Here is a 27,846-nt window from a genome sequence, read left to right as displayed (position 1 = left end):
GTGGATTTCTTATTCTTCATACATGATACAAAAGCAAATGTACTACATTATAGAGGAAATATAAAATAAATAATACATTTTGTATCTCTTGAAGCTGCTAAGAATGTAATATATATAACATATATATATAAGATATAATTACTGCCTGATACCCAACTACACGTCCTGCCTGTTATCTAATGACCATGAGGAAAAGTCTCATCTGGAGAGACTTCTCCTTAACTTGGGGTTTCCAAAGATCAGTATGAAACTAATTACTGATGGATATGAGAAGAAATACACCCAAAATAACATTTCTGTCACAGGATTCAAGTAGAAAGTCACTGCAAATACATAAATGAGGATAATTAGAAAGATCAGGTCCAACAGCACATGGAGCGTCATTGTCACAGCCGCCCGAACAAGAGCCTGGAGCTGAGGGGATGAGCTGTCCTGGGACACGTTCTGCCTGATCCTCCAGACATGGTGCAGGAGAGACGTCACACTGAGCCCAATGCAGAAGAAAGTCAGGGTAAAGGGCAGGACGTAACTCAGCATCATATTAGTCACAGAATAAAGGACATTCAACTCTATTACAAAACTTCCTGACCCATCAGTAATATTTGTTTTCTGTAGAAACATCATCTCTGCTGTCCAGAAAAAGGGCAAATTCACCAGAACTGACCATATTGCTGATCCTATGAGGAGTTTGGTGATGGAAGAGGGAAACCACATTTTCACCCAGAGGAAGATCCGGTGGGTAACGGTGACGAGTTTCACACAGTAGCAGATGGAGAGCCAGGCGGTGTTCCACAAACTCATATTCTGCAGGACAAACAGGACATAAAACATTAAAAAGTATATTCCTGTGTTGTTTTGAATGAGAAAAGTACACAAGTAATAGTTCAACACTATTGTGCACGCCATGAAGAGATTGGTGAGAGCCATAGAGAGCAGGATTGGGTCACTGGCTCCGAGTCTATTGCTCGTTCTCCAGAGTCTGATGTACACAGAGAATATGGCGGAGTTTATGATGATTCCATGTATCCCGATTATAGATAAAATGATGCTTATCACACTCTGCACAGACAGCTGCATTCTGCACAGCCGGGCGACCTGTCCTGTTTCCCTTAATAATATAATGACAGCAGATGTGACAAGTGCCAGTGGTGTAATGATTACATGCCGGGCAGAGGGAGCACGGAGCAGGGTGAGACATGCAAATCTGGGTGATATCTGGTTTCCCTGTGTGTATATTAATGTCCTCTGTGACACTGGAGAGACGGGAGGAGAGGAAGCTGGGATAGGATTTATATTGTTTTATTTCTAGCAACAGATATACTGGGTAAATAAGAAAATTAAACTAAATGTAACAAAAAAATGAACCAAAGGTAACCAGGGCAGCAGAGACACCTGTGAGGGTGGGGGCACAGGTCTGGGGTGGGTGAATATATGCCCCATTGGCTAGACTTTGCATAATATATGGGTGCTGCTTTTGCATGCAGACCGGGATGCGGTCAGGATCCCAGCATTGGGAGTCCTGGCATTCGGAATACAAATGCTGAAATCCCACCACTGTTCATAATACTGAGCCTGGGATCCCGACATGAATTACAATGCCATTCCCGGGATCCCGAACAAGAGCACTTCCGCCACTCAGGTGAGGTAAGTTGCAAGGGGGAAAGGTTAGGTTTAGGCTGCAGGGGGTGGGTTAGAGTTAGGCTGTGGGGGTGGGAGGGTTAGGCTGCGGGGAGGGCGTAGAGACAGCCTTTGCTATAGGCAGGCTAAGCATTTTCCCTTGGGCATCCAAGCATGTCTAGGGGCATCTAAGCATGTCTCTGCAGGATCTCATGTTGGGAGGGACAGTCTGCAAATTATATGTTACTTTCCATATGTATTCAGTCAGTACTTTTATACACTGCTGATTACATTTGTCAAGTAGATTGCAGACAGTCCCTTAAACTCTCTCCAATGTGCTTGAATGTCCCTGATCTGTGAGACCTCAGACAGCAGAAGCCCTGTAACTGCAATTCTTGGATCTGTGACATTTCCACAGACTATATAAGGTTATTACTGGATGGCTCCATATGATACCACATGTGTATTTTGGAAGACTGTTCCACATAATACTGATATCACCTATATTGCTTGTGCTTAAAGTGTGCACATGAGGGAGTGGGATCCTGCCATCCTGTGTGTGTCCTTTTTCCCTGTGCAAACCCCAGGTGTCTGCAGGGACGTAACATCGTCAGTGTTCTCCTCACACTTTATTTCTCAATCAATCCATGCCATAAAAATCCCCTGTCACCAAGCACTGTAATGTGGTCAGTAAGTTGCGTTGTACTATTTCTATATGAAACATCAGTGCAGCATGACTTCCAGCAGTATAAAATAAAGGGCATGCAGTTGCTGGGAGTAACAGACACCAGCAAAAACATTGGTGATTGAAGAGAATGGACAGTAGCTACATGTTTGTTATTGGTCTGTTTGTATAACCAGCAAGTATGGCAGTATCTGGACATTGCTGCCATCTGTGTACATCCAGCAAGTTGGGCTGGCTATCTGTGTCCAACCGGAAAGTGAAAATAAAAGGTGAGGCTTGCAAAGGATGGCATACCCTGTGAGGTCACAACCCTTTTACGGGTGCCCCTTTAATGGGTGTGAGTGCAAGCCCCATCTCACAAAGCTCAGTCACAGATCTAGGGAGCTGCATGGGTGCACACACTGACTGGCAGCAAGCAAAAGAAAGTAAAAAAAAAATCTAGCATTACTAATGTGGGGCATATGTGTAAGGGGCATAGATGTGTGGAATTATGTGTATTATGGGCATTCTTATGTGGGGCATATGTGTAATGGGCATTAATGTGTGGAATTATGTGTATTATAGACATTACTAATATGAGGCATATGTGAAAGGGGCATTACTGTGTGGAACTATGTGTATTATGGGCATTACTGTGAGGTATTATGTGTATTATGGGCATTACTAATGTGGGGCATATGTGTAAGGGGAATTACTGTGTGGAATTATATGCATTATGGACATTACTAATGTGGGGCATATGTGTAAGGTGCATTACTGTGTGGCATTATGTGTATTATGGGCATTACTAATGTGGGGCATATGTATAAGGTGCATTACTGTGTGGCATTATGTGTATTATGGGCATTACTAATGTGGGGTATATGTGTAAGGGGCATTACTGTGTGACATTATGTGTATTATGGGCATTACTAATGTGGTGCATATGTATAAGGTGCATTACTGTGTGGCGTTATGTGTATTATGGGCATTACTAATGTGGGGCATATGTGTAAGGGGCATAACTGTGTGGAATTATGTGTAAGGGGCATAGATGTGTGGCATTATGTGTATTATGGGCATTCTTATGTGGGGCATATGTGTAATGGGCTTTAATGTGTGGAATTATGTGTATTATAGACATTACTAATATGAGGCATATGTGAAAGGGGCATTACTGTGTGGAATTATGTGTATTATGGGCATTACTGTGTGGTATTATGTGTATTATGGGCATTACTAATGTAGGGCATATGTGTAAGGGGAATTACTGTGTGGAATTATATGCATTATGGACATTACTAATGTGGGGCATATGTGTAAGGTGCATTACTGTGTGGCATTATGTGTATTATGGGCATTACTAATGTGGGGCATATGTATAAGGTGCATTACTGTGTGGCGTTATGTGTATTATGGGCATTACTAAAGTGGGGTATATGTGTAAGGGGCATTACTGTGTGACATTATGTGTATTATGGGCATTACTAATGTGGTGCATATGTATAAGGTGCATTACTGTGTGGCGTTATGTGTATTATGGGCATTACTAATGTGGGGGCATATGTATAAGGTGCAATACTGTGTGACATTATGTGTATTATGGGCATTACTTATGTGGGGCATATGTGTAAGGTGCATTACTGTGTGGCATTATGTGTAGTATGGACATTACTAATGTGGGGCATATGTATAAGGTGCAATACTGTGTGGCATTATGTGTATTATGGGCATTACTAATGTGGGGCATATGTGTAAGGTGCATTACTGTGCGGCATTATATGTGTTATGGGCATTACCAATGTGGGGCATATGTATAAGGTGCAATACTGTGTGGCATTATATGTATTATAGACATTACTAATGTGGGGCATATATGTAATGTGCAATACTGTGTGGCATTATATGTATTATAGACATTACTAATGTGGGGCATAAGTGTAAGGTGCATTACTGTTTGGCATTATGTGTAGTATGGGCATTACTAATGTAGGGCATATGTCTAAGGGCCATTACTGTGTGGCACTATGTGTATTATGGGCATTACTACTTTAGGGTGTATGTGTAAGGGACATTACTGTGTGGCATTATATGTGTTATGGGCATTAATAATGTGGTGCATATGTATTAAGTGCAATACTGTTTGGCATTATGTGTATTATAGACATTACTAATGTGGGGCATATGTGTAAGGTGCAATACTGTGTGGCATTATGTGTATTATAGACATTACTAATGTGGGGCATATGTGTAAGGTGCATTTCTGTGTGGCATTATGTGTATTATGGGCATTTCTAATGTAGGGCATATGTCTAAGGGCCATTACTGTGTGGCATTATGTGCATTATAGGCATTACTAATGTGGGGCATATGTATAAGGGGCATTACTGTGTGACGTGTATTATGGCCATTACTAATGTTGGGCATATGTGTACGGTGCATTACTGATTGGAATTATGTGTATTATGGACATTACTAATGTGGGACATATGTGTAAAGGGCATTACTATGTGGAATGATGTGTATTATGGGCATTATTAATGTGGGGTATATGTGTAAGGTGCATTACTGTGTGGCATTATGTGTATTATAGATAACAATAATGTAGGGCATATATGTAAGGGACATTACTGTGTGGCATTATATTTATTATGGCCATTACTAATGTGGGGCATATGTGTACGGTGCATTACTGATTGGAATTATGTGTATTGTGGCCATTACTAATGTGGGGCATATGTGTACGACTGTACGGTGCATTACTGATTGGAATTATGTGTATTATGGGCATTACTAATGTGGGGCATATGTGTAAGGTGCTTTACTGGGTGGCATTATGTGTATTATGGGCATTACTAATGTGGAGCAGATGTGTAAGGGGCATTACTGTGTGGAATGATGTGTATTATGGGCATTATTAATGTGGGGTATATGTGTAAGGTGCAGTACTGGGTGGCATTATGCAGGGTTGAACTGGCCCACAGGGGCACATGCTAATCTCCTGGTGGGCCCAACTGCCCAAGTGTTGTTAGTTCAGATGCAGAACAAGCGGCGGTGCTAGGAGGCACCAGCCCAAATCTTGCCTAGGGCATCAAATTGGCTGTATCTGACTTTGGGAGGGGGGGTTAGGGTTAGGCACCCCTGGGGAGGGATAGGCTGTGGGGGCAGGGTGGGATAGTTTTAGGCTGTTGGAAGGGAGGGTTAGGCACCACTGGTGAGGGTTAGGCTGCAGGTGGGGTAGGGTAGGTTTAAATTGTGGGAAGGGAGGGTTATTGGGGGTTAGGGATTAGGGTTAGGTACCTCACTATAGGTGTCGGGTTTCACAGTGCTGGGATGCCACAGTGAGTACTTTGACCGCTGTCATCCCTCATGACCTCAGTGTGTGAGGCAGTAATGCTAACCATTACACCATCCGTGCTGCCCATTGCATTGAATTTAGTGCATCTTTTGGACTTGACATTTAGAAGCGTTAAAGTTGGGTTTAGTGTGTGTGTGTGTGTGTGTGTGTGTGTGTGTGTGTGTGTGTGTGAGAGTGAGAGTGTGTGTGTGTGTGTGTGTGTGTGTGTGTGTGTGTGTGTGTGTGAGAGTGTGTGAGTGTGTGAGTGTGTGAGTGTGTGTGTGTGTGTGTGTGTGTGTGTGTGTGTGTGTGAGAGTGAGTGTGTGAGTGTGTGAGTGTGTGTGTGTGTGTCACATTTATAGCCAGACATTTATTTCAAAGTTTACAATACAATAGCCAATGAGTATCCCCATTAGGTTAGAAAATCACTTTCAGTAGGCTGTTCAGGAATTGAGTGAGTGTGACAGTGATCTCTTGTTATGAAACATCCAAATAATTATATAAACCCCTAGAGTCACACCAGTGGGTTCTTCTGCCAACAGCCACCTAGTGTTCCCTTAGAGTACAACACACTCACCGGTACTTAGGATGCTGCCTGGTCCTACACTTGGAACAGTAGGGATTTAAACAATCGCCGGGTGATCACTAGGAAACAGCAGGAGCAGATGGAGATGGGACTAAGCTGCAGGGATGAGACAGGGGCCACCCTGTTGGATAAAGATACAGCAACCACTGGAGAGAACAGGGTTTTTATAGGACACTGTAGTTACTATGTCTAGGTAACGGGAACTCAAGGTAATACAGGAATAACCAAGGTTCCCAACACTGAGCTTAAGTACATAGACAAGGCACAGGCAGGGTAAACACAAGATAGTTGTTCTGGAGCTTCTACCCAAGCAGCAGAACACAGAGCAGAGCCAGGGAGCATATACCACAGCAACAGACTTGTAGCATAAAACTATCACTGGCATTGAGGTGCTGGGCTGGCTGACTAATAACAGGAGAAGGGGCCAATCAGCTGCTACGATTCAGCTCAGCCTCCTACCAATAATCCAGTGCAACTGCTCATATCACACATAAAGTGTCCCGTCTGCTTAGGAACTATACTACTGTGTGGCGCCTGTTGCTAAGTGACTGTCAGAAGCACCCATGGCTGTCATGATGCAGTGTCCCAGCTGCAGTCAACAGCTGGTACCCGCTGCTGGGATGAGCCAGGATGGCGGCTAGTAATATTCCTACAGTATGTTCTGTGTAAGCCTTGACAATAGACTGTGTGACTAGACTGCTGTTATTTATCTGTATATTCATATATGAGTGTTTTTATTATTGAATATAGAAATGTATTAGTTGGTAAGTGGATATATATGTGCACTGTGTTATGTCACTTTGTACTGTATGTGAAATGAGAGCCCCAGTGTAGCTGTGGTGGGCAGCTGAAGACATTGAAGGTAAGAGTGGGGGCTTGAGGGACACTGCATGGGCTGGCTTGTGGTTCACTCTGGTTCTGGGGCTGGAGGGACATTTTGGGTCTAGGGCTGGAGGGAGACTGGCGTCTATGGCTGGAGGGTACTATGCGGTCTATGGGTGATATGACACTGTGGAAGCTGGCTTGTGGGACACTGTAGAGGCTATGGCTGGAGGGACACAGTGGGACTAGTGCTGAAGGGACATTGTGGGCTTAGGGATGGAGGGATACTGTAGGGGCTAGGGCTGGTGGGACACTGTGGGGGCTAGGGCTGGTGGTACACTGTTGGGGCAGGGTTGGGGGACACAGTGGGGCAGTAGGGCTGGTGGTACACTGTGGGGGTTAGGGCTGGAAGGACACTCTGGGTCTAAGGCTGGAAGGACATTGTGGGTCTAGAGCTGGAGGGACTCTGGGGGCTAGGGCTTGCTTTGGGGACACAGTGGGAGCTAGGGCTGGTAGTACACTGCTGGGGCTGGTTTGGGGGACACAGTGGGGCAGCAGGGCTGGTGGTACACTGTTGGGGCTGGTTTGGGGGACACAGTGGGGAAGTAGGGCTGGTGGTGCACTGTTGGGGCTGGTTTGGGGGACACAGTGGGGCAGTAGGGCTGGTGGTACACTGTTGGGGTTGGTTTGGAGGACACAGTGGGGAAGTAAGGCTGGTGGTACACTTTTGGGGCTGGTTTGGAGGACACAGTGGGGCAGTAGGCTGTTAGTACACTGTGGGGGCTAGAGCTTTAGAGACACAACCGTAAGCAGAAATAACAGACTGCCAAATAGCGTTCATGCTTAAAAGCTGTTATTGTGCTCCATATAGTATATATAAAATATATAACCCCTTTGTTAAGCCTTTCAAGTTCTGCCTAACACCACCGGAGTCTAGGAGGTGAGAACAATCCCCCTTAATCCCCGTTAATAACGGAGTGGATCATATAGCTGTGAACTTTGTCAATTTCCATATCATGGATGGACTTTAAAAATATCCAACGGGCTCATATGTCCAGTTAACCCACGTGTGGACTTTCATATAAAGAGGTCTGGTCGATTGCAGAGTGCTATAATATATCATCCTAAGCACAAACGGACACATTGTTTATAGGGAAGTTTCTCCAGCGAGACATACCAAATTGCTACAGTGTTTTGTGCATGTTACTAAGAGGTTATATGTTTTTAGTTACAGGATGTTCATTCTTATCTTTTAATACATTGTGAATTTTTTTTAAATAAATAACAATATCGTTCATGACAGCGCTTCACTGTGTTTGTTATTCAGTTTCTGTCTTTTTGAGGTTCAGCACCTCAATTTGTGAAGCAGCAGTCATTACCGATTAAATTGTCTCATAGCCAGCACACTAGCGCCCACTTGTTTTTGTGGATTTTTTACCGTTATAATCAGTAATATATATATATGTCGAGCAGTGGCGTGAGGACTGGGTGGATCCAGCATGGTGGAGAGTATAAAAGATTTCAGACTCAGTCAGGGGCGTAACTTTAGTTTTGTGGGCCCCATAGCAAAATCTTGAAAGGACCCCACCACTGTCACTACAATGCGCCTAAAGCTGGTGCACACTAGGTGATATTTTAAATGATATCACTAATTTTGTTCCTTCTGAGCGATAATGTTTGCTATATCGTCCAGTGTGTATGCTCAATATCGTTAACAATGTGCGCTTCGCGGTTCTTTAATGAGGTCTTTTGTCATCTGTACATGCAGCTCAATTTTGACTATATCGTCAATGACTGCATGTTTGGAGCGGTGACAGGATGACGTCATTAAACGATATTGTTAGCGATATTGTTCAGGGTGTATGCACTAAATCGTTTGTCAGGGAGTTACCAGGCAGCTCAAGGGAAATCATTAACGATATCATTCATGGATGACATTGTCTAATGTGTACCCAGCTTTAGGGGGGGGGGAAGAGTGAGGGGAGTGGTTGACAAAAAGGGTGTCGGGGGGAAAGAGAGAGAGAGAAAAAGAGAGAGGAGCTGGAGGGAGAGAGAGGTGGTCAGGGAGAAAGAGAAGGCTTCATGGAAAAATATGAAATGAGAGAAAGAGAGGAGCGAGAGAGAGAGAGAGAGAGAGAGAGAGAGAGGGTGTCAGAGAGAGAGAGAGAGAGAGAGAAGGAGGAGCTAGAGAGAGAGGGAGGGGTGCGAGTGAAAGTGAGAGAATGCAAGGTAGAGAGGTAGAGAGAAACAGGGGAGCAAGAGTGCGAGATTGTAAAGGAGAGAAAGAGGGAAAGACAATGAGAGACGGGGTGTCAGGGAGAGAAAGAGAGAGGGGGGATGTCAGGGAGAGTAAGGGAGAGAGACAGAGAAAGAGAGAGACAGCGGCAGGTAAAGAAATAGTGAGAGATGAAGAGACTGAGAGGGAGAGTGTATCAGTGAGAATGAGGGAGAGATAGATGTGTCAGGGGGAGGGAAATAGAGACCATTTCAGGGGGAGAAAGAGGGCGCAGGCCAAGAGTCAAAGGTGTTGCAGAAAATAATGACAACTGATGATGTTGCCGCATACAGTATTTGTACACCTGTGAAAGGACTGCAACTTGCCTAGGTTGGCAGAGGGAAGAATGGGCCAATGAGCTGGCCCCAACGTAGGAAAGGGCTCTTTGCAGTAAGGGCCGTAAGGATTTGGAACTCTCTGCCAGAGAAGGTAGTAATGGTGGAGTCAGTAAATACATTTAAAAAGGGATTAGATAAATGTCTAACTGAAAAAGATATCCAAGGATATAGCATTTAAAATAATTATATTTTGGGAAGAGCACGAATTATAGTTGTTAATTGGTCTTAAAACATCACTTCAGCAGGGACATTATAGTAAACTCAGCTTAATACAGAATAGGGGAAGAATTATAATACAGGTTGAACCCGATGAGCAATTTGTCCCTTTTCAACCTCACTAACTATGTTGCTATGTTACATATTTAACCGGGGAAGCTCAGAAAGCTTATACTGACCTCCCTGAGCAGCAAGCCACTTCTTATACCCAACTAAAGACGGCTATACTTGGTAGAATAGGGGTGACAGGAGCGAGCAATGCTCAAAGGTTCCTCGACTTTTCACCTTCAGAAGCCCCCCTGAATCCAGCTAGCAGAATTGGCCAGACTGGGAAAGGCAAGGTTAAAGCCAGAGGTATACACATTGAGTCGAGTGGTGGAAATAGTAGCCATAGATCACTGTATATGGGGATGGGTCCAGGTGTAGAGAGGTGGGCTCTGCAGGCTGCCTCCCACACTATTGAGGAATTGACTACAGTTATCAGGCAGTAACTGATGACAAATGTGCCTTACCAGGACCCACAACCCGTACCCAAGCCATGCACCTTGGGTCTAACGGAAGCTATCGTAAGGAGCCCTGTGGTAGTCTGTTATGAATGTGGGGAGTCGGGGATATTCATTGTGATTGCCTGAAGCAGTCCGAACCCATGAAGTGCAAGACAGGCAAAGTGGCTAGACCAACTTTTAGTATGTGCACCAGGCTTACTTCCCCTAAAGATTCAACCTTGTTCCAAGTGACAGTAGGGCAGAGAGGTCTGGGCCCTTGTGGATATCGGGAGTGAACTTTTCATTGTATCAAAAGGGCTAGTTCTGAGAGAAGCAGATCAGCTGTTTCCACCTGTAAGGGTACTTTGTGTTCATGGGGCCACACAAGAGAATTCCCGAGTACAATTTCTACTGTTAGTTAATGGATGAGTCCTATACATTATGGCCGCAGTGGCCCCAAAATCTCTGTACCCCCTGATATTGGGATGGAACCCTGTCAGCTTGATCCATCTGCAGACCTCAGTCTCTCCCAGCATATTAAGGGGTGGAAACCAAAGAGGTTAGAAGACTGAGAAACCATTCCACAGATGAAAACTCAGCTGATGTGTCTTCTCATTCCTTGGTCAGGAATATGGCAAAACAAGCAATGGTCACAGCAGTCCGGAAGATGACTAGTCACCTGTTGACAAGGACGTGTCTTTGCCAGACTTTGCACATGATTAATTAAATGATGATAATCTTGTTTATGCTTTTCAAGGTGTTGTAGAAATAAATGGCAAAATAGAGAATGTTTTCCTCCATAAGGCACACCATGTTATTGTCAAAAGCTTCCGCGGCTCGTTCACTGCATTTGCTAGGAGACGCTAGCTTACGCTCGGTGTCCGGCCACAGGCTCCTTGGCAACCAGGATGCCAGGGCTCAATGCATCTCTGGTTGCCGGGAGACTGTGACGCCGGGTGGCTGTGGGGGTGGCTGGGAGACCTCTCTGGCTGACAGCTACTTCATGCAGCTTTACAGCTGCTATGTATTGGTCATTAGACCTCCTCCTACTCTGGATCTTTGCTGATTGGTGGACTCTCTTTTAAAAAGTTCTTCCGGTCAACTCCAAGTTGCTGGTTATATTTACACCTTGTGTGAAGTTGCTGGTTTGTGCCTTGTCTGGGAAATCTTGCAGTGTAGCCTGTGGAATCATATTGAGTGCCTGGTCATCTTGCCTCTACCTCCAATATTATTGCATCTCAGATGCCATACCATCTAACTGCGGAATTACGATCTCAACCATCACTTTCTGGCAGTTACCATTTCTTCATGCTTGGAGTGGTTTGGCTTTGATAACCTCTCTGTGATTAAGTCGCACAACTGCTGTGAAATTCCTGACTGCGATTACAATGCATCATATCGTTTGGATTATAAATACCGGTGTCACATCATCATGACTAAGTCTCATCTCTACGGTGAATTACCTCATCATGACTAGTCTTCTCTCTTTACCATTTGGATATTAAACTACAATGAATTATTCTCACTTCTATAAAGTACCATCTTCTAGATACTCCTCCATATCTTTTCTGTGATTTCTGGACTCTTCTTCTTTTGTGATTCTTTTATAGCAAGTCAGAGGACAGCTCCCAGACCCTAGTTTAGAGCTCCCTTGGTGCTCCTGCCAGTCATTTCTGTTCCATTCAAACGGATTGGACTGGATTTGATTGGTCCAATTGAGAAGTCAGCTCAGGGTCACCAATACGGTATCCGGAGTCTAGGTCAACACTGTCTAGGTTGACTCACATTAGGACAACACCTATTGGTTGACATTGAGTAGGTCGACACAGGAAATATGTTGATATGACCATTGGGTCGACATGAACAAGGTCGACATGGAAAAGTTCAACATGAGTTTTTCACATTTTTTTATTCATTTTTTCAACTTTTTCATACTTTATGATCCACGTGGACTACAATTGGGAATGGTAAACTGTGTCGAGCACAGTGGTAGCAGAATAAGGCACCTTGCCCGAAGCATGGTGAGTGAAGCGAGCTATGTGAGGAGATATGGTGCACTAATTGGGGTTCCCTGTCCCTTTATGAAGAAAATGACAAAAAACCCCATAAAAACTCATGTCGATCTTTTTCCATGTCGACCTAATGGCTGTGTCGACCCATTTCCTGTGTTGACCTAGTCACTGTCGACCAATAGGTGTCGACCTAATGTGTGTCAACCTAGACACTGTCGACCCTAAGTCCCATACCCCACCAATACATACTGGTAATATTAGATTACTCTACTAGATATCTCGAAGCAATACCTCTAAGAAATATTAAATCCAGTACCATTTCTCGCCAGCTGGCAATGCTTAATACCCGTGTGGGCATACCTAAGGAGGTTCTAACTGACCAATACTTTTTATGTCCAAATTAATGTAAGACTTGTGTTGGTTGTTGGGGGTGGAAAGAAAAACAACTTTAGTCTATCACCCCCAAACTAATAGTAGATAGGGTCAACCAGACTCTCAAACAAATGATTTGGTGGGCCATCAATCAAGACATTCAATATTGGGACTTAATGTTGTCCTATTTGATGTTCACAGTATGGGAAGTGCCACAGGCTTCTACAGGTTTTAGCCCATTTGAACTCCTGTATGGAAGACAACACAGAGGAGTGCTGGACCTGTTAAAAGAAGGGTGTGAACAACAACCCATTCAAGAACCTAACATTATTTCTAATGTCCCCAAAACAAGTTCTGTCATGCTTCGCATGCAGACTCAGACATGTACGTAGATAAACCATTCAGCTGCAAAAAAACCCTGTGCTTACTACATTTTACACAGATATACAATACATGTGTGGCTTTTAATATTAAGAGAGTGTAATCTTTGAGACTGAGTTTACTGTACTTCTTCCCAGGCCTCCCCATTGCTTTAATAGCCAGCCTCCCCCACCCCCAACCCCACCCTCCGTGAGACTTGTGACATCACAGACTGGGTGTACTGCTTAGTAAATGTCAAACACAACACAGTCAGTACATTATGTAAATAAGTGGCTCATGATGACTTTGGTTGGGGGAAGGGAGCCCAGAAGGCATGTTCATTTGTAAGGCATGTTAGCATTGTGCATGCACCATGTGATACCTGGCATGAGTGAGCAGTCAGTTCCCGGGCAGATCTGCTAATGTTGGGTGTAAATGTGTCTTATATGTAGAATGCACGAGCAGACTCTGCTGATTAAAATGATATGTGGCCTGCCTATATTCAGTGTGAGACTGCGGATGCATCGTTTCACTTTATAATGGAGACTTCACACATGCGCAATGGTGGTTTTGAAAAGTGACACCTGGTGGACGAACACCAATATTGCACCCACCGGAGACTCAATCCATTACACTGTGACTGAATACGTCATGCTGCGACAGGTGCAGGGAATCATAATGTGACCAGGTTATTGCACTACACACCACATGGAGGATAGATGAGCATGGCTACATCTGTACATATGGCAACAGGAGAACACATTTTTAAGTACAGCATTTTAATACATACTTAACAATACTTACATACACATGACCAGTATTTTTTATTATATGTATTTGTATATTAGAATTTTTTGTAAAACATCTATCTCTCAACAATGGCAGGTGTCATTTAGAAATTATTTTTATTTGGAATTTATGTTTACTAAATTAGGGATCACAAGCCTCCAATCATACACTAGTATGGAGAGAGAGGTCCCATAGAAGTGTAAGGTAGGAACTGCGGCATTATGTGTTTATCCACAAGATTAATTGAGGTTAAAACAGGTCAAGCTTGTGGTTCACCTCAATTAAGCTTGCGATTAACCACATAATGATGCGATTCCACCATACGCTTCTTTGAGATCTTTCTTACCATAGAAGCATATGGGAAAAGCGTGATCGCCAGCGCAGGAGCACATAGCCAATCAGCAGAGTGGCACTACGTGGCACTCCCTGATTGGCTGGTGGCTCTCCTAGTGATACGCCGAGTCCGGCATTTGGGAAAGGGGATCTATGTGGTCACACAAAGATCTCTAACATCCATTGCTATAGGTATAGCGCTTATTTATTTTTAACCCCCGGATACCTACTGGAATGCAGAGAACTGGTCTACACTGGAATAATGATGAATATTGTTTTTGTTTTTACAGGATACACTGTATTATACTAAAGAAGAGGACCAAAGGGCTACAGGGGATGTAGGTAAGCATGTGTGAGTGTGAGTATGAGTGTGCAAGGGTGTTTAATAAACATTTACTTTCTATGGTGTGTGTGTCCTGACTTTATTTTAATATTTCATTTACAGATGGAACTACAGGTACCAACAGGCCCTTTAATGCCCTACATGCTGTTACTTGTGGTTCTCCAAATACCAGCAGCAGTGGAGGCTTTCTGGGACCTGAAATTGGGAGGGGGATATCCCTTTATTGGGGGGGTCTCCACTCCCCAGGGTACCCTGGCCAGGGCTGACTAGTTGGGAAGCGGGAAATGCTACAGCTGTCAGGACCAATATATGCATGTCACCCAGCTGTAGCATTACCTCCTTGGCTAGTGGAGCTTGATGCTGGTTTCACAAATACGAGGGACCCCTACGTCTCCAGTGCTGGTTGTTACAATAAAAACTCACTCATTTTTTCTCATTTTAAAAAAAATCAGGACTGGCTCTAACGTCCCAGTACTGGGGGTGGGGGGGGGGGGGGGGGGGGGACTGCATGCTGTTTTTGTACATTTTTAACTCTATGTAAACTTTGTCATGCAGGAGCGTGCTCGGATCTCAGTGACCTGTGCATGCTTCTGTCAAACTCACAGAGTGTACTGAAACTCACACTACAATGTTCTCATACAAGAAAACTCATACACACTCTCGTAATGTAATAGCCTTGAACCTGAAAACTTGCAGGCTATTACATTGGCCGAGTTTTTGGATAAAATCGCGCTTTTTAGTGTGCGAATAGGTGCGAGTTTGTCCCGCACAAAAAACCTGGACCCTGTTACACTTGGCCCATTCTCTGTTTCTTTCATTTATCACTGTCGGCAATAACATTCACTAATAGCCGGCTTATCATAAATCCATCCCTGCCTCCTGATTCCCTTTTTATGGTGACTGGGAGAAATCTATATGAGGGACTAAATGATGTTATCTCCCTGACTGCAGGACACCAGCAGGAACTCTAGGTAGACCGCCATGTACGGGTCTCCTGTAGTTTTACATTATCAGGCCATATGCCAGTGGCGGTAGACTGTAGCCTTTGCTATTATGCTTTATTATGGAAAGCTATTTTTTTTGTTAAATCCAGTCCCATAATCCAATATGTAAGGAAGAAAAACCATAGTCTAGTGGTAATTACATGGATATTAGCGTTCATCTGAGTCCTGAGCGCTGTGATGCTAGCTATCTGATGTTAAAGACCATTGAGGAGGGAAGGGGGTGTCAGATATGACAGAGGGGAATTAATTAATAAAAATTACAGTTATATAAGTGAGATTACATTTACAAATGTGACACAATAACATTTTTATTAATTTTATAAATAATACAAGAATTGTTAATGTGCTTATTTTGCATTAGCTAAAACGTGCAAGTATAATTATACTGCAGTTTTTCATTACACAGACACACACACACACACACACACACACACACACACACACACTGTCAAAGTCAAAAATATTACATAGAGAGACCATATAAACTGCACACATATAAGCCGCTATACTTGCAAATATGCGCAGCGAGCACAGCAAACACCAGACATAATGGAGATTTAGAATTGGCTGATGAATTAATGTCATGGATGTGTATCATTCGAACCGAACCAGATAAACACATCATGTTTGGTATTGAAGCAAGCAGAATGAGGTGTGGGTTAGTTTGAGGCCTGTTGTGTTGTTGGGGGACATTGCAGCGGATAGATATGATTATATGTATAAAAGCTAAGATCATATTGTTAGAACAATGGATGCTCAAGACAACCTTTTACTAAGTTTTCAGGGCTGAACCTGATTAGCACATACAAAGAGAATGGTGACTCAATACAAAGGAGAAAGAAAGACCCCTCCCCCAGGTACTGGTCAAACAGGAAGGTAGTGGTCAGGTGTGGCCTCAGAGAACAGATGTAATGTAGCTACACTCACACACACACACAGCTACCTAGCACCCAGCAGCATGGCGGCTGAATCCCCAGGACATCCTCCAAACTAAAGGCTAAGTATTGAACCTCACATGGCTAGATAAGGAAACAGATAGATTGCTTTCTGGTTTAAATAGGATATTGTAACTTGGTTGTGTGATTGTTGGGTGTTTGTGGATACTCTGTGAAGTCCGTGATGAATTGGAACAGTATACAATCTGTAGCATAATATTTGTGGTATTTGTTTGCCTATGGAGATTTAAAATAGATTGTGCTGGTTAGTTATAATATATATATCCTGTTAATCATAAATACCACCATGCAGTTACGTTTGTGTTAATTACATTGTGATCTGGTCTTGTGATGAATATGCTCTGGTTATTGAGATACTGAAGTTGTTTGGGATGTGAAATTATGAGATGGTTCTAGGAAGTTGGATTACATTGTGAAAGGTGTTTTAGATGGTTTGGAATTGTAAAATCAGAACATATGCATTGTTTTGAGGCTTGGACATTTTGGAATAAAGTGCCATGTGTTTGGACCTGCAAATCTAAAATGGCTGCTGCTGGATGTCTTCCCCTCCCCCTTTCAGCCATGTGGTGTGGTCTTTGGAATCAAGTGGAGGTTTCTCAAAATAGAGTCTAGCTTCCATCCCATGCTGTATTCAGCATTGACTAACTGCGCAGCGATTGTCTCTCACATGTGTAGTTTTATCTGCAACCATGTTGTCTCTTATTTAATGTTATCATTGTCTTTCTGTGAGCCAATCTCTCTCTCTCTCTCTCTCTCTCTCTCTCTCTCTCTCCCTCTCTCTCTCTATCTCTCTCTCTCTCTCTCTGATCTGTTCTCTCATATCTCCCCTAGACTAGGCTAGTATTGTATTGTATTAGATAGTATTGTATTGTATTGCATTTAGGTCAGTGTAGTATTGTCTTTTTGTATTTATTGTTTAGTTCTGTGGTTAGGAAGTCTCTGTTATATTGTAGTGTATCAATTGTACTGTTATCCCCTTTTACAAGTATATTAGATATAATACAGTTAATAGGCCTTGGAACCTAAACCAGCATCTGTGTATTTCCTATAGTGTTAAGTGTTCACTTGAGCGTCGGTGACGCTCAAGCAGCTTTGTAGTTAGTCAGGTTACACAAGGTTGCACTTACACCCTGTACTCACATTAAGGTATTCAGTGTATTTCATTGGTATAAGGTTTTATCATAAAGGTATAGTGTTGTGAGCGTCTGCATCGCTGGTGACCTCCTCGTGGTCTCGAGCGTAAGCTACGCCATAGCGAATCATTACCCTAGACATAACCAATAACGTGTCCTGTGATCGCTGGGCCGTGAGCGAACGTGACGCTTGAGCGTCTCGCCTACGGCTGAGCGATCGTTACGCAACTAGCGTACCATTACGGTACTTCTTAAGTAAACAGCGTACAGTGTTCTTAGCTTCATAAAGGGTTGTTATAAGGCAAAGGAATTTAGCATTGTCAATTGCGGGCTCGTCCTATACTTCTCACATCTGCACTAGGTAGATCAGCAGACATTATCCCTCCAGCAAAGGGTGGGAGGTTGTCTCACAGTGCTGACGGGATAAGCGTCTGCTTCGCTTAGATAAAGGGTGCTGAAGGAACCCGGTAACCGGAAGTAAGAACAAAACGCTTGTGTCTTTTTAAAACTGTTTATTTTTCTTTTGTCTTGCGTACGCATACATACCTGCATTTCTTTTCACTTGTGTATTTCATTTTTCGTATATCACTATTCCTGTTTGCCAAATTTTATAGTTGATAGAAAGTGCTAAAAAGAGATTTGCTGTTATTTAATAGTAGAGGTGATAGTTAAAGTATAGAACAAACACACGGTTTGTCTGAGATACAAGGCAGTCAGTGTGGATTGCGGTAGATGATCAGGGATCATTTACATTGATAAAAATATATTGTGTTACGGTGGATCCTTTGCATTGCGTACACGTGTCGCTAACAAAGACTAGCGTACGCAATCCAAAAGGCAGACGCACGCAGCGTTCATTACGCAACGTAGCGTCCGGTTACGCTCACGTAGCTCAAGTCACGAAAAAGTTGAAGTAACGCACAGCGGTAAATAACGCGAAGCGGTAAATAACGCAAATCTATTTTTGGAAAATCGGAAATTTAGTTTAACAGATCCTGCTCCTAATTGGTAACACTTTTGGCCTAAAGACAATTTCTGCGCAGAAATAGATATAGAAACAAAAGTGTACATGTGTTGAGTGAGTGTGTTTTGTATACAAAAGTTTATATAACTTTAAGGTGGAACCAAAAGGAAAGCCGGGTACTCGTCAAGGGACATACGTGTAAGTGACATATACGGTGGCCAGGGAGGCATCCCTGGTTAAATAATATTTGAGCATTAGAGTATAGCGGACCATAAGGTAACGAGACCAGGAGGTCATAAGGTAACAAGACCAGGAGGTCGTAAGGTAAAAGGTCCGCTACAAAAGTCCAGTGGCACAACGCCTGGGGTGTTGGTGCAGAACCCATATAGGCCATACAAGCTCTGGCTGAAGGAATCGCAGCCGGAAACATAGATTCCATTGATCTTTCAGTACATGACAAGTAGTGCTCGTATACTGAACGATTGGACCGCACGTTATTGTGTGCAGTAGTTAGTAATCTGACCTAATACCATTAGAGTAAAGTGGTCACAAACGCTATCTGTACATTCTGACGTGATTTGTGTAATTTTTTATTTTTGGAAGGGAAGTTCGCTGGTCACTCAGGAACTATCTAACAACCCCAACTTTACTGGAAAGAGTAAGTGTCCTGCGGGTAACCCTCATATGTTCCAGTAAACTAAAGGTTCACAGGGGCCCTAGGTTGGGTCCAGCAGCTCTGGCTACAGTGATTGCAGCACAGGCCAACGTGGGCGAGAAGTAAGTGGGGTACTTGATAAACCACCACCGCCGGCCTGCCCAAGGACATCTTGGTTTGTTTGTAAGGGTTCGCTGAAAGCCTTGATATTCAAGGAGGAATAGGCAACGCCTGCAGATTATGGGGGCCATTTGTTCAGGTAGGGGGCGATCAACCTCGGTTCGGGTTGATTCAGAGAACCGATCCATCGGGTCGGCACGATATGTGATGTGTAAGAAATATGGAAATCACGCTGAAGTTTTATGTGATGAATGGGAGAGAATGACTGTACAAGACAGGGACAAATTCCCAAGAATAGGTAGCTTTAGTCCAGTAGTGTTACAAAATTTAAGGAGGAGGATAAGTCTCATTGAACCAACGAAGAGACAAAATAAACATTATGAATATTTACAGTTATGGCAACAGGAAAGTGAATTACAAAAAGAGTCTATTGACTTTTCTGACTCTTATCTTGAGAGGAGAGATATGGCAGCAGGAGAGGAGTTGATTGCGGAGAGAAAAGCACAAAGGTGGAACAATAAAAACGCTCTTAGCAACTGTAATATAGATTATAAGGATAAGTGTAATAAATGTAACCATGATTATTGTAATACTGTTGAATGTACAACTATTAACCTGTGCAAGCTGCACCCCATGTCAAACCTCCCTCAGGAATACAAACAAGAAAGTGAGCCCAGAACGATGTCAGCACCTCTTCCAGAAGCCATCCTACAAGACATCCAGGTGGACACGACCAAATTGGTAAAGGCAATAATCAAACCCCCTAACGGAGGGTCAGGTGAGGTCGTGTCCACAGGTACGTACAATGTTTTATATCACGCACAAACAAATGTACCCCATATTATAAGACCAAAACAAGGTGATGTGATTGAGTTTAGTCCTGTCAGGGTGATCACAGTCCCCAATGGGAAGACTGACGATCAGGGAACCATTCCCGTCAAGGACAGTGCAATGCGCCATCCCTGGTCCCGGACAGAATTGAGATCAATCATGTCTGATTACCCAGATCCTAGGAAAGATCTAACTGTATGATCAAAGATTCACAGAAGGTATACCAACCCCCTAGACAATGACATAATCATGGTATCCAAGGAATCAGGTAGGTACAGGGAAAGCGGTTGATGGTGATGAGCATCCAAGCGTTTGAGGAGGCATCAAATCAACCAAAACCCCAGGCCATTGGCACATGGAGGAACTTCAAAAGTTATGACACACCATTATAATCAAGGATCACATAGGCAGGAAAGGTGATTATTAGGAATGGAGGCAAGCCTGAGGTAACGGTTAATAAATTGGGAGGTCATTCACTGAAGACACAGGAATGACCAGGTTAAACGTTGTAAATGTATTTGTGAAAAATGTTTTTTCTTTCTCTCTCTATCCCCATCTCTGACGATTATTGGTAAGAATTCAAACATTGCATATTCGCTTGGTCCTTGCAGAAGTCTACCAAACCCCAGCATGACCTATCCACCACAATGTATTCTGGCCAGATACAGACAGTGGAATAATGCAAGTGCTGGTGGGGAGGGACTGCTCAAGGAAACCATTAGACACGTAGATACGACAGCCTAATAGTCTGACAATGTTTTCTTAATGTTGACAACGTTTAAAAATGCTTTGTTTCTCTTCTCTTATTGGTGGTTATTGTCGGGTTATGTAATGTATATATGCACATGAATTGTTCTCTATCTCTTTTGTTTTTTATTTTCTCTCTCTCCTCACTCATGTTTCCATGGTTTAAAGATGGTATGTCACCCCTCAGTTGGACCAATGGTAATGCCAGATTTTTTTTCTCCTTACAGAAAGATCGCCGGTTAGGAAGGAATATTGCATCACCAGAATGTTCGTTTGGAAGACTGAGAGACAGCACCTTTGAGAGGACAGCCGAACAAGAAGAACAACAAGACGAGAGAACTTATTATCGTAACAAGTTCTCTCCCCCTCAAACTGTTTTCTTATACCCCCATTACAAATTTCTTCTTTTCTCCTCCTGTAAGATGGACTTGCCCCAAGAGACTGTGATATGGATTTTCCCGTTAACCATGATGTTGACCAGAGCAGTCTGTTTCGGTGAGAGTACCAGTGAGGTCGAGAAAGGATCCAGAAAGGTCCTGATGACTGAGACGGAGGTGTAAAATTCCAATAGCAACCCAATCACCAAGCAAAGGCGAGTACCGGGCACGATCTAACAACCATGTTATCTGTAAACATTTTCTTTGAAGGATTGTTAGTTCAAAAAAAAGAAAAACTGTATCTGTAGGCTCTGTGACAATGGTTGAAGATGGATGCATAAAGAAATGCCAATCCAGTCTTAATATCCATATGGACCAGCATCCATTGAGTGACCATCACTCCTTAGTGGGTAACGTGTTAAATAAAACAGATTGTTGGGTATGCTCTCAAGTACCTCAGGGTCATAGCAAATCAGGGCTAGTACCATTTCCTTTAACGTTAGGGGAGGTACTTGAGCTAAGGGGTGGGAGACCGGTGGACCGGAGGTTTAACATCTCCAGCCCTCCTAGTTTGAAGCTCCACCAATACCATGTGGATAGGTCCCTCTTATGTTTTAATATCTCCAATCCCCGTAAACCGGGAAATTGGGAAGTGTCATGGAGCAACCTTACCATGACCTTTTCACACAGAGCAGATAGAATGCCTACAGATACAGAGCTCGTACGCCACATAGCCAGTAGAGGAAAATCTTTCCGGTATCGATATACCTTAGGGAATAGGATTACTAGAGTTGGAGAGGTATCACCAGGATACTGTGCACATATCGTACAAACCGATACGTGCATTAAGCAGTTGGAAGAATTAGGGTCAGGAGATTTCACCTGGAAGGTTTGTAACATGGTCATGTCCTTCTCCGTCCCTTATGTTCTCCCCGATGATGCATATTTCATATGCGGGAGAAAGGCGTACAAATGGCTTGCCCCAAACTCTGAAGGATTGTGTTATATTGGAAAAGTATTGCCTGAAGTGATGACTGTTACACATGACAAAATGAAGGACATACACCGTGGTGCCCAAGCTCCTTATACTCACACTCATTACGAGCACCGAGTTAAAAGACAACTGTCAGAAAGGTTAGAGCATCCGGCCTCTGATCTCATCCATGAATCCACCGGGATTCAGGTTCTGGTAGCGTTAGATTTCACTCGTACCGCTCGGGGAGTGATGAATTATAGATACATTTCCGCACTCGCCAATTTGTTAGATAATATCACTGAAATGTATGATGACACGTTTAGATACACTGGAAGAGAACTTCAAGCTTATAAAACAGAACTAGTTCAGCATAGGATGGTTCTTAATTATCTTACAGCAGTAACAGGCGGATATTGTGTTACATTGGCAACACAGTACGGCATAAAGTGTTGCACGTATATCACAAATAGCACCGAGGATCCGGTAGAGGTCATAGACCAAAAGATGGACGATATTCTCCAATTGAAGTGGGAATTTCGTCGAAAACACAATCTCACCCTTGCTGCTGTAGGTAATGAGCTGACTGGTTGGGTGTCATGGCTGAACCCGCGAAATTGGTTCTCCGGTTTAGGAGAGTGGGCTCAAGGAGTCATAATGGATGTTGGAAAGTTTCTACTATGTATCTTAGGTGTCGTTATATCGATTGGATTGATATTTAGATGCGGGCAGGCTTTAATGAGGTGCAAACAAAGTACAAAAGTGATGAGCTTGAGGAGTGAGGAAACTGTAATTAACCTGGATTTGATTTATGACCCAATGATAGAAACCAGAATGTGATGAAAATGCGATTATACGGTCCGTTTCTTTCACCTGTTTTTCTGCTTTTTCTCCAAGATACAAAGACCCCCTTGGACGAGGAAGCTGACGAGACGAGATGTATACAGACAACAGACAAGCACCAAAGAAGAAGATTTGACAACTTTAAATATGGACACTTGATGAACTTTGCCATGGATCCCCAGTTTCCCTAGTATCTTTAAACTCACGCTAGCCCAACATTTTTGTAAATCTGATGGCTCAGACAAAGCTATTTGCTCATGCCTAAGGAGCAATACAGCGCAAAGAAGACGACTCTCAACAGATACCGAAAACAACTTCGACGACAGATGTACATTTCCCTGACATAGAATATCATTGCATTTTTCGTAAGTGTTCTTTATCTTCATCTCTACAACCCTCAGGTAACGACACACATAGACGATAGGGAATACAGGCACAGATATCAGCAACCACATACCTCCCCCATTCATGTATCATCAACTAAAATGTGCTCCCCCATTTTGTTACAACCACAGCCGAAATGAGCTCGGTAAAGTTTGACAGCCCATCCACAGACCCTTAGTACGGGATAAGAAGGAATTCAAATGTATACTTCGCAATACCTCGAAGCTTGATGTACAACACGTACGGCACGATGATACATGACCCCCCCAAACATGGATTCATACACACATGCTTCTGCTTTCTCACTAGGTCATACCCTCTTCACACCTTCTCCTCTCTCCTCCCTTACCCAACCATGGAAATGTATTAACCCCTGACATATATTTTTCTCTTTTTGAAATGTTTTAGGAAGTGGCAGTTATTGGTGACTGCCAAAGGGTGGACTGTCAAAGTCAAAAATATTACATAGAGAGACCATATAAACTGCACACATATAAGCCGCTATACTTGCAAATATGCGCAGCGAGCACAGCAAACACCAGACATAATGGAGATTTAGAATTGGCTGATGAATTAATGTCATGGATGTGTATCATTCGAACCGAACCAGATAAACACATCATGTTTGGTATTGAAGCAAGCAGAATGAGGTGTGGGTTAGTTTGAGGCCTGTTGTGTTGTTGTGGGACATTGCAGCGGATAGATATGATTATATGTATAAAAGCTAAGATCATATTGTTAGAACAATGGATGCTCAAGACAACCTTTTACTAAGTTTTCAGGGCTGAACCTGATTAGCACATACAAAGAGAATGGTGACTCAATACAAAGGAGAAAGAAAGACCCCTCCCCCAGGTACTGGTCAAACAGGAAGGTAGTGGTCAGGTGTGGCCTCAGAGAACAGATGTAATGTAGCTACACTCACACACACACACAGCTACCTAGCACCCAGCAGCATGGCGGCTGAATCCCCAGGACATCCTCCAAACTAAAGGCTAAGTATTGAACCTCACATGGCTAGATAAGGAAACAGATAGATTGCTTTCTGGTTTAAATAGGATATTGTAACTTGGTTGTGTGATTGTTGGGTGTTTGTGGATACTCTGTGAAGTCCGTGATGAATTGGAACAGTATACAATCTGTAGCATAATATTTGTGGTATTTGTTTGCCTATGGAGATTTAAAATAGATTGTGCTGGTTAGTTATAATATATATATCCTGTTAATCATAAATACCACCATGCAGTTACGTTTGTGTTAATTACATTGTGATCTGGTCTTGTGATGAATATGCTCTGGTTATTGAGATACTGAAGTTGTTTGGGATGTGAAATTATGAGATGGTTCTAGGAAGTTGGATTACATTGTGAAAGGTGTTTTAGATGGTTTGGAATTGTAAAATCAGAACATATGCATTGTTTTGAGGCTTGGACATTTTGGAATAAAGTGCCATGTGTTTGGACCTGCAAATCTAAAATGGCTGCTGCTGGATGTCTTCCCCTCCCCCTTTCAGCCATGTGGTGTGGTCTTTGGAATCAAGTGGAGGTTTCTCAAAATAGAGTCTAGCTTCCATCCCATGCTGTATTCAGCATTGACTAACTGCGCAGCGATTGTCTCTCACATGTGTAGTTTTATCTGCAACCATGTTGTCTCTTATTTAATGTTATCATTGTCTTTCTGTGAGCCAATCTCTCTCTCTCTCTCTCTCTCTCTCTCTCTCTCTCTCTCTCCCTCTCTCTCTCTATCTCTCTCTCTCTCTCTCTGATCTGTTCTCTCATATCTCCCCTAGACTAGGCTAGTATTGTATTGTATTAGATAGTATTGTATTGTATTGCATTTAGGTCAGTGTAGTATTGTCTTTTTGTATTTATTGTTTAGTTCTGTGGTTAGGAAGTCTCTGTTATATTGTAGTGTATCAATTGTACTGTTATCCCCTTTTACAAGTATATTAGATATAATACAGTTAATAGGCCTTGGAACCTAAACCAGCATCTGTGTATTTCCTATAGTGTTAAGTGTTCACTTGAGCGTCGGTGACGCTCAAGCAGCTTTGTAGTTAGTCAGGTTACACAAGGTTGCACTTACACCCTGTACTCACATTAAGGTATTCAGTGTATTTCATTGGTATAAGGTTTTATCATAAAGGTATAGTGTTGTGAGCGTCTGCATCGCTGGTGACCTCCTCGTGGTCTCGAGCGTAAGCTACGCCATAGCGAATCATTACCCTAGACATAACCAATAACGTGTCCTGTGATCGCTGGGCCGTGAGCGAACGTGACGCTTGAGCGTCTCGCCTACGGCTGAGCGATCGTTACGCAACTAGCGTACCATTACGGTACTTCTTAAGTAAACAGCGTACAGTGTTCTTAGCTTCATAAAGGGTTGTTATAAGGCAAAGGAATTTAGCATTGTCAACACACACACACACACACACATTCTTCTCTTACTAAAAATTACATTTAATAATCCACATATTGCGGTGAAGTAACAGAGGTCTACATGATGGCACCATAGGGTCTCTGACAGCGCAGTATATATTCCTTTGTCACCCGTATCCATCTTTATACAGTATGTTCCCCATTGTAGGTGTTATGTATAATATGTATTTTAGTCACCTGCATTTGCTGGACAGAATTCTGAGTTCCGCGCTGCTCTGTAATGTCGTTACTCTCATAATGCGGCCGGGTGGCTACTGTACAGTATTCTAATGAGAGTACAGGCACATTGGCCAATAGGTAACAGAAATGGGACAAATTCAATTAATTATTGTATTTCATTATAGAAAAAGATTTCTCACTAAGGGAAATAAATGCAGGAATATTTATTGATGGCGGCAGATCAGTACTTAGTGTCAAATTTTCAACAAATAATTTTAAAATAAATAATTACTAAAACCAAAATTGATTGATCCCTAAATTAAACACATAGAATAAAAATGTTTACCCTTAACAAATTTTTAAGTAAAATTAATGTGATTCATTTATTGCAGTACAGAGATATATTACATTTCCATTCTAATCCCTCAAATATAATCAGCGTTAATTACTGTATTATAATCACATAATATATCAGAATATCCCAAACGCCGCCACTACAGTGAAGATTTTAAAGATATCCATACTTGAGCAAAGATGACTTAATTACTACCAACTTGATTTGACCACCTGGGCTCAAGCAGGGATATCTGTAAAACCTGGACTGCAGAGAACCTCTGATCTATTTGATAAGTGGTGGTGAATTATTTGGAGTAGTAAGACACAAATGAATACATCTCACAGATTAGTCATTAATGTTAGGAGATATAAATTATTGGACACATATCACATATTTATTAATAGATGTTATAATGTAGTCAGGGCCGGTTCAAGGGCGCAGAGCGCCCCGGGCAGGAAAGGGGCGTGGCCTGATACAGGGGGCGTGGTGAGTCACGCCCCCTGTACATTGAAAGCGCCGCTTGAATGCTGAGCGGTGCGCGATGACGTCATCGCGCACCGCACAGCAAAAGGTCCTCTCCACGAAGAGAAACTAGACGCTATGCGTCTAGTTCCCTTCGTGGAGAGGACCTTTGCTGTGCGGTGCGCGATGACGTCATCGCGCACCGCTCAGCAGTTACTCTCCACGAAGGGAAACTAGACGCATAGCGTCTAGTTCCCTTCACAGGAGGCGCCGAGGACGGGGACCCGGGCAAAAGTCCTGCTTGCCCGTGGCAAGAACCGCCACTGAATGTAGTATCACTTGTAACTTCCTAATAGCGTCTTAGCCCTTTAGTTATAATTCTGCCCAAGTGAGCACAGAAGCTTCCGGTATCCAGTAATTGTTCCCATTTTACATGAAACAATGAGGTTACTCTCTATCTTATAATACCTAATTGACGGATGAATCTGAAATGATTCCCAAAGTTCTACCTGCGCTTATATAGAGCTGAAACATTGGGTGACTTACAGATGATGTCACATGACCCGGGGGCGCAATCAGCTGATAAGAGTAATTGTTATGACGCTGCTGGTGAGTTATATTGTTGCTACAGTATTAAGCAAAACTCTAAATAAAACTTCTATTATTCTTCCTACAGTAGCCAGGCTTCTCTGTTCTGCTGATGTCGTCACAATGAGCCTTACACTATCCCTCAGGCTTCCTGCATCATTATAACCATTGAATTCTTCTTTGTTCCCCACATCCAACATTTATCCAAATCTGGTTGAATCTAACAAACACTTCCATGTTCTGCACATAACACACACGACACTGGGGGTCATTCCAAGTTGATCGCTCGCTGAAATTTTTTGCAGCCTGTGTGATCAGGTAGTCGT

At 42.9% G+C, this 27,846-nt stretch overlaps 1 protein-coding gene across 1 annotated transcript; it reads right to left on the bottom strand.

Moving 5' to 3' along the window:
• Positions 1-198: 198 nt before the first annotated feature.
• Positions 199-27,720, bottom strand: LOC134944363 (taste receptor type 2 member 40-like). The gene is made up of 2 exons (XM_063932942.1): positions 27,655-27,720; positions 199-804 (listed from the first exon to the last, which is right to left on the bottom strand). The coding sequence occupies exons 1-2, from the start codon at positions 27,718-27,720 to the stop codon at positions 199-201; spliced, it is 672 nt and encodes a 223-aa protein (XP_063789012.1).
• Between the last annotated feature and the right edge of the window lie 126 nt (positions 27,721-27,846).

Source organism: Pseudophryne corroboree, chromosome 7 (genome assembly GCF_028390025.1).
Source record: "Pseudophryne corroboree isolate aPseCor3 chromosome 7, aPseCor3.hap2, whole genome shotgun sequence".
In the NCBI taxonomy this organism is placed as follows: Eukaryota; Metazoa; Chordata; class Amphibia; order Anura; family Myobatrachidae; genus Pseudophryne; species Pseudophryne corroboree.
The sequence above is the reverse complement of the archived record's forward strand: the minus strand, read 5'-3'. Positions and strand labels throughout refer to the sequence as shown.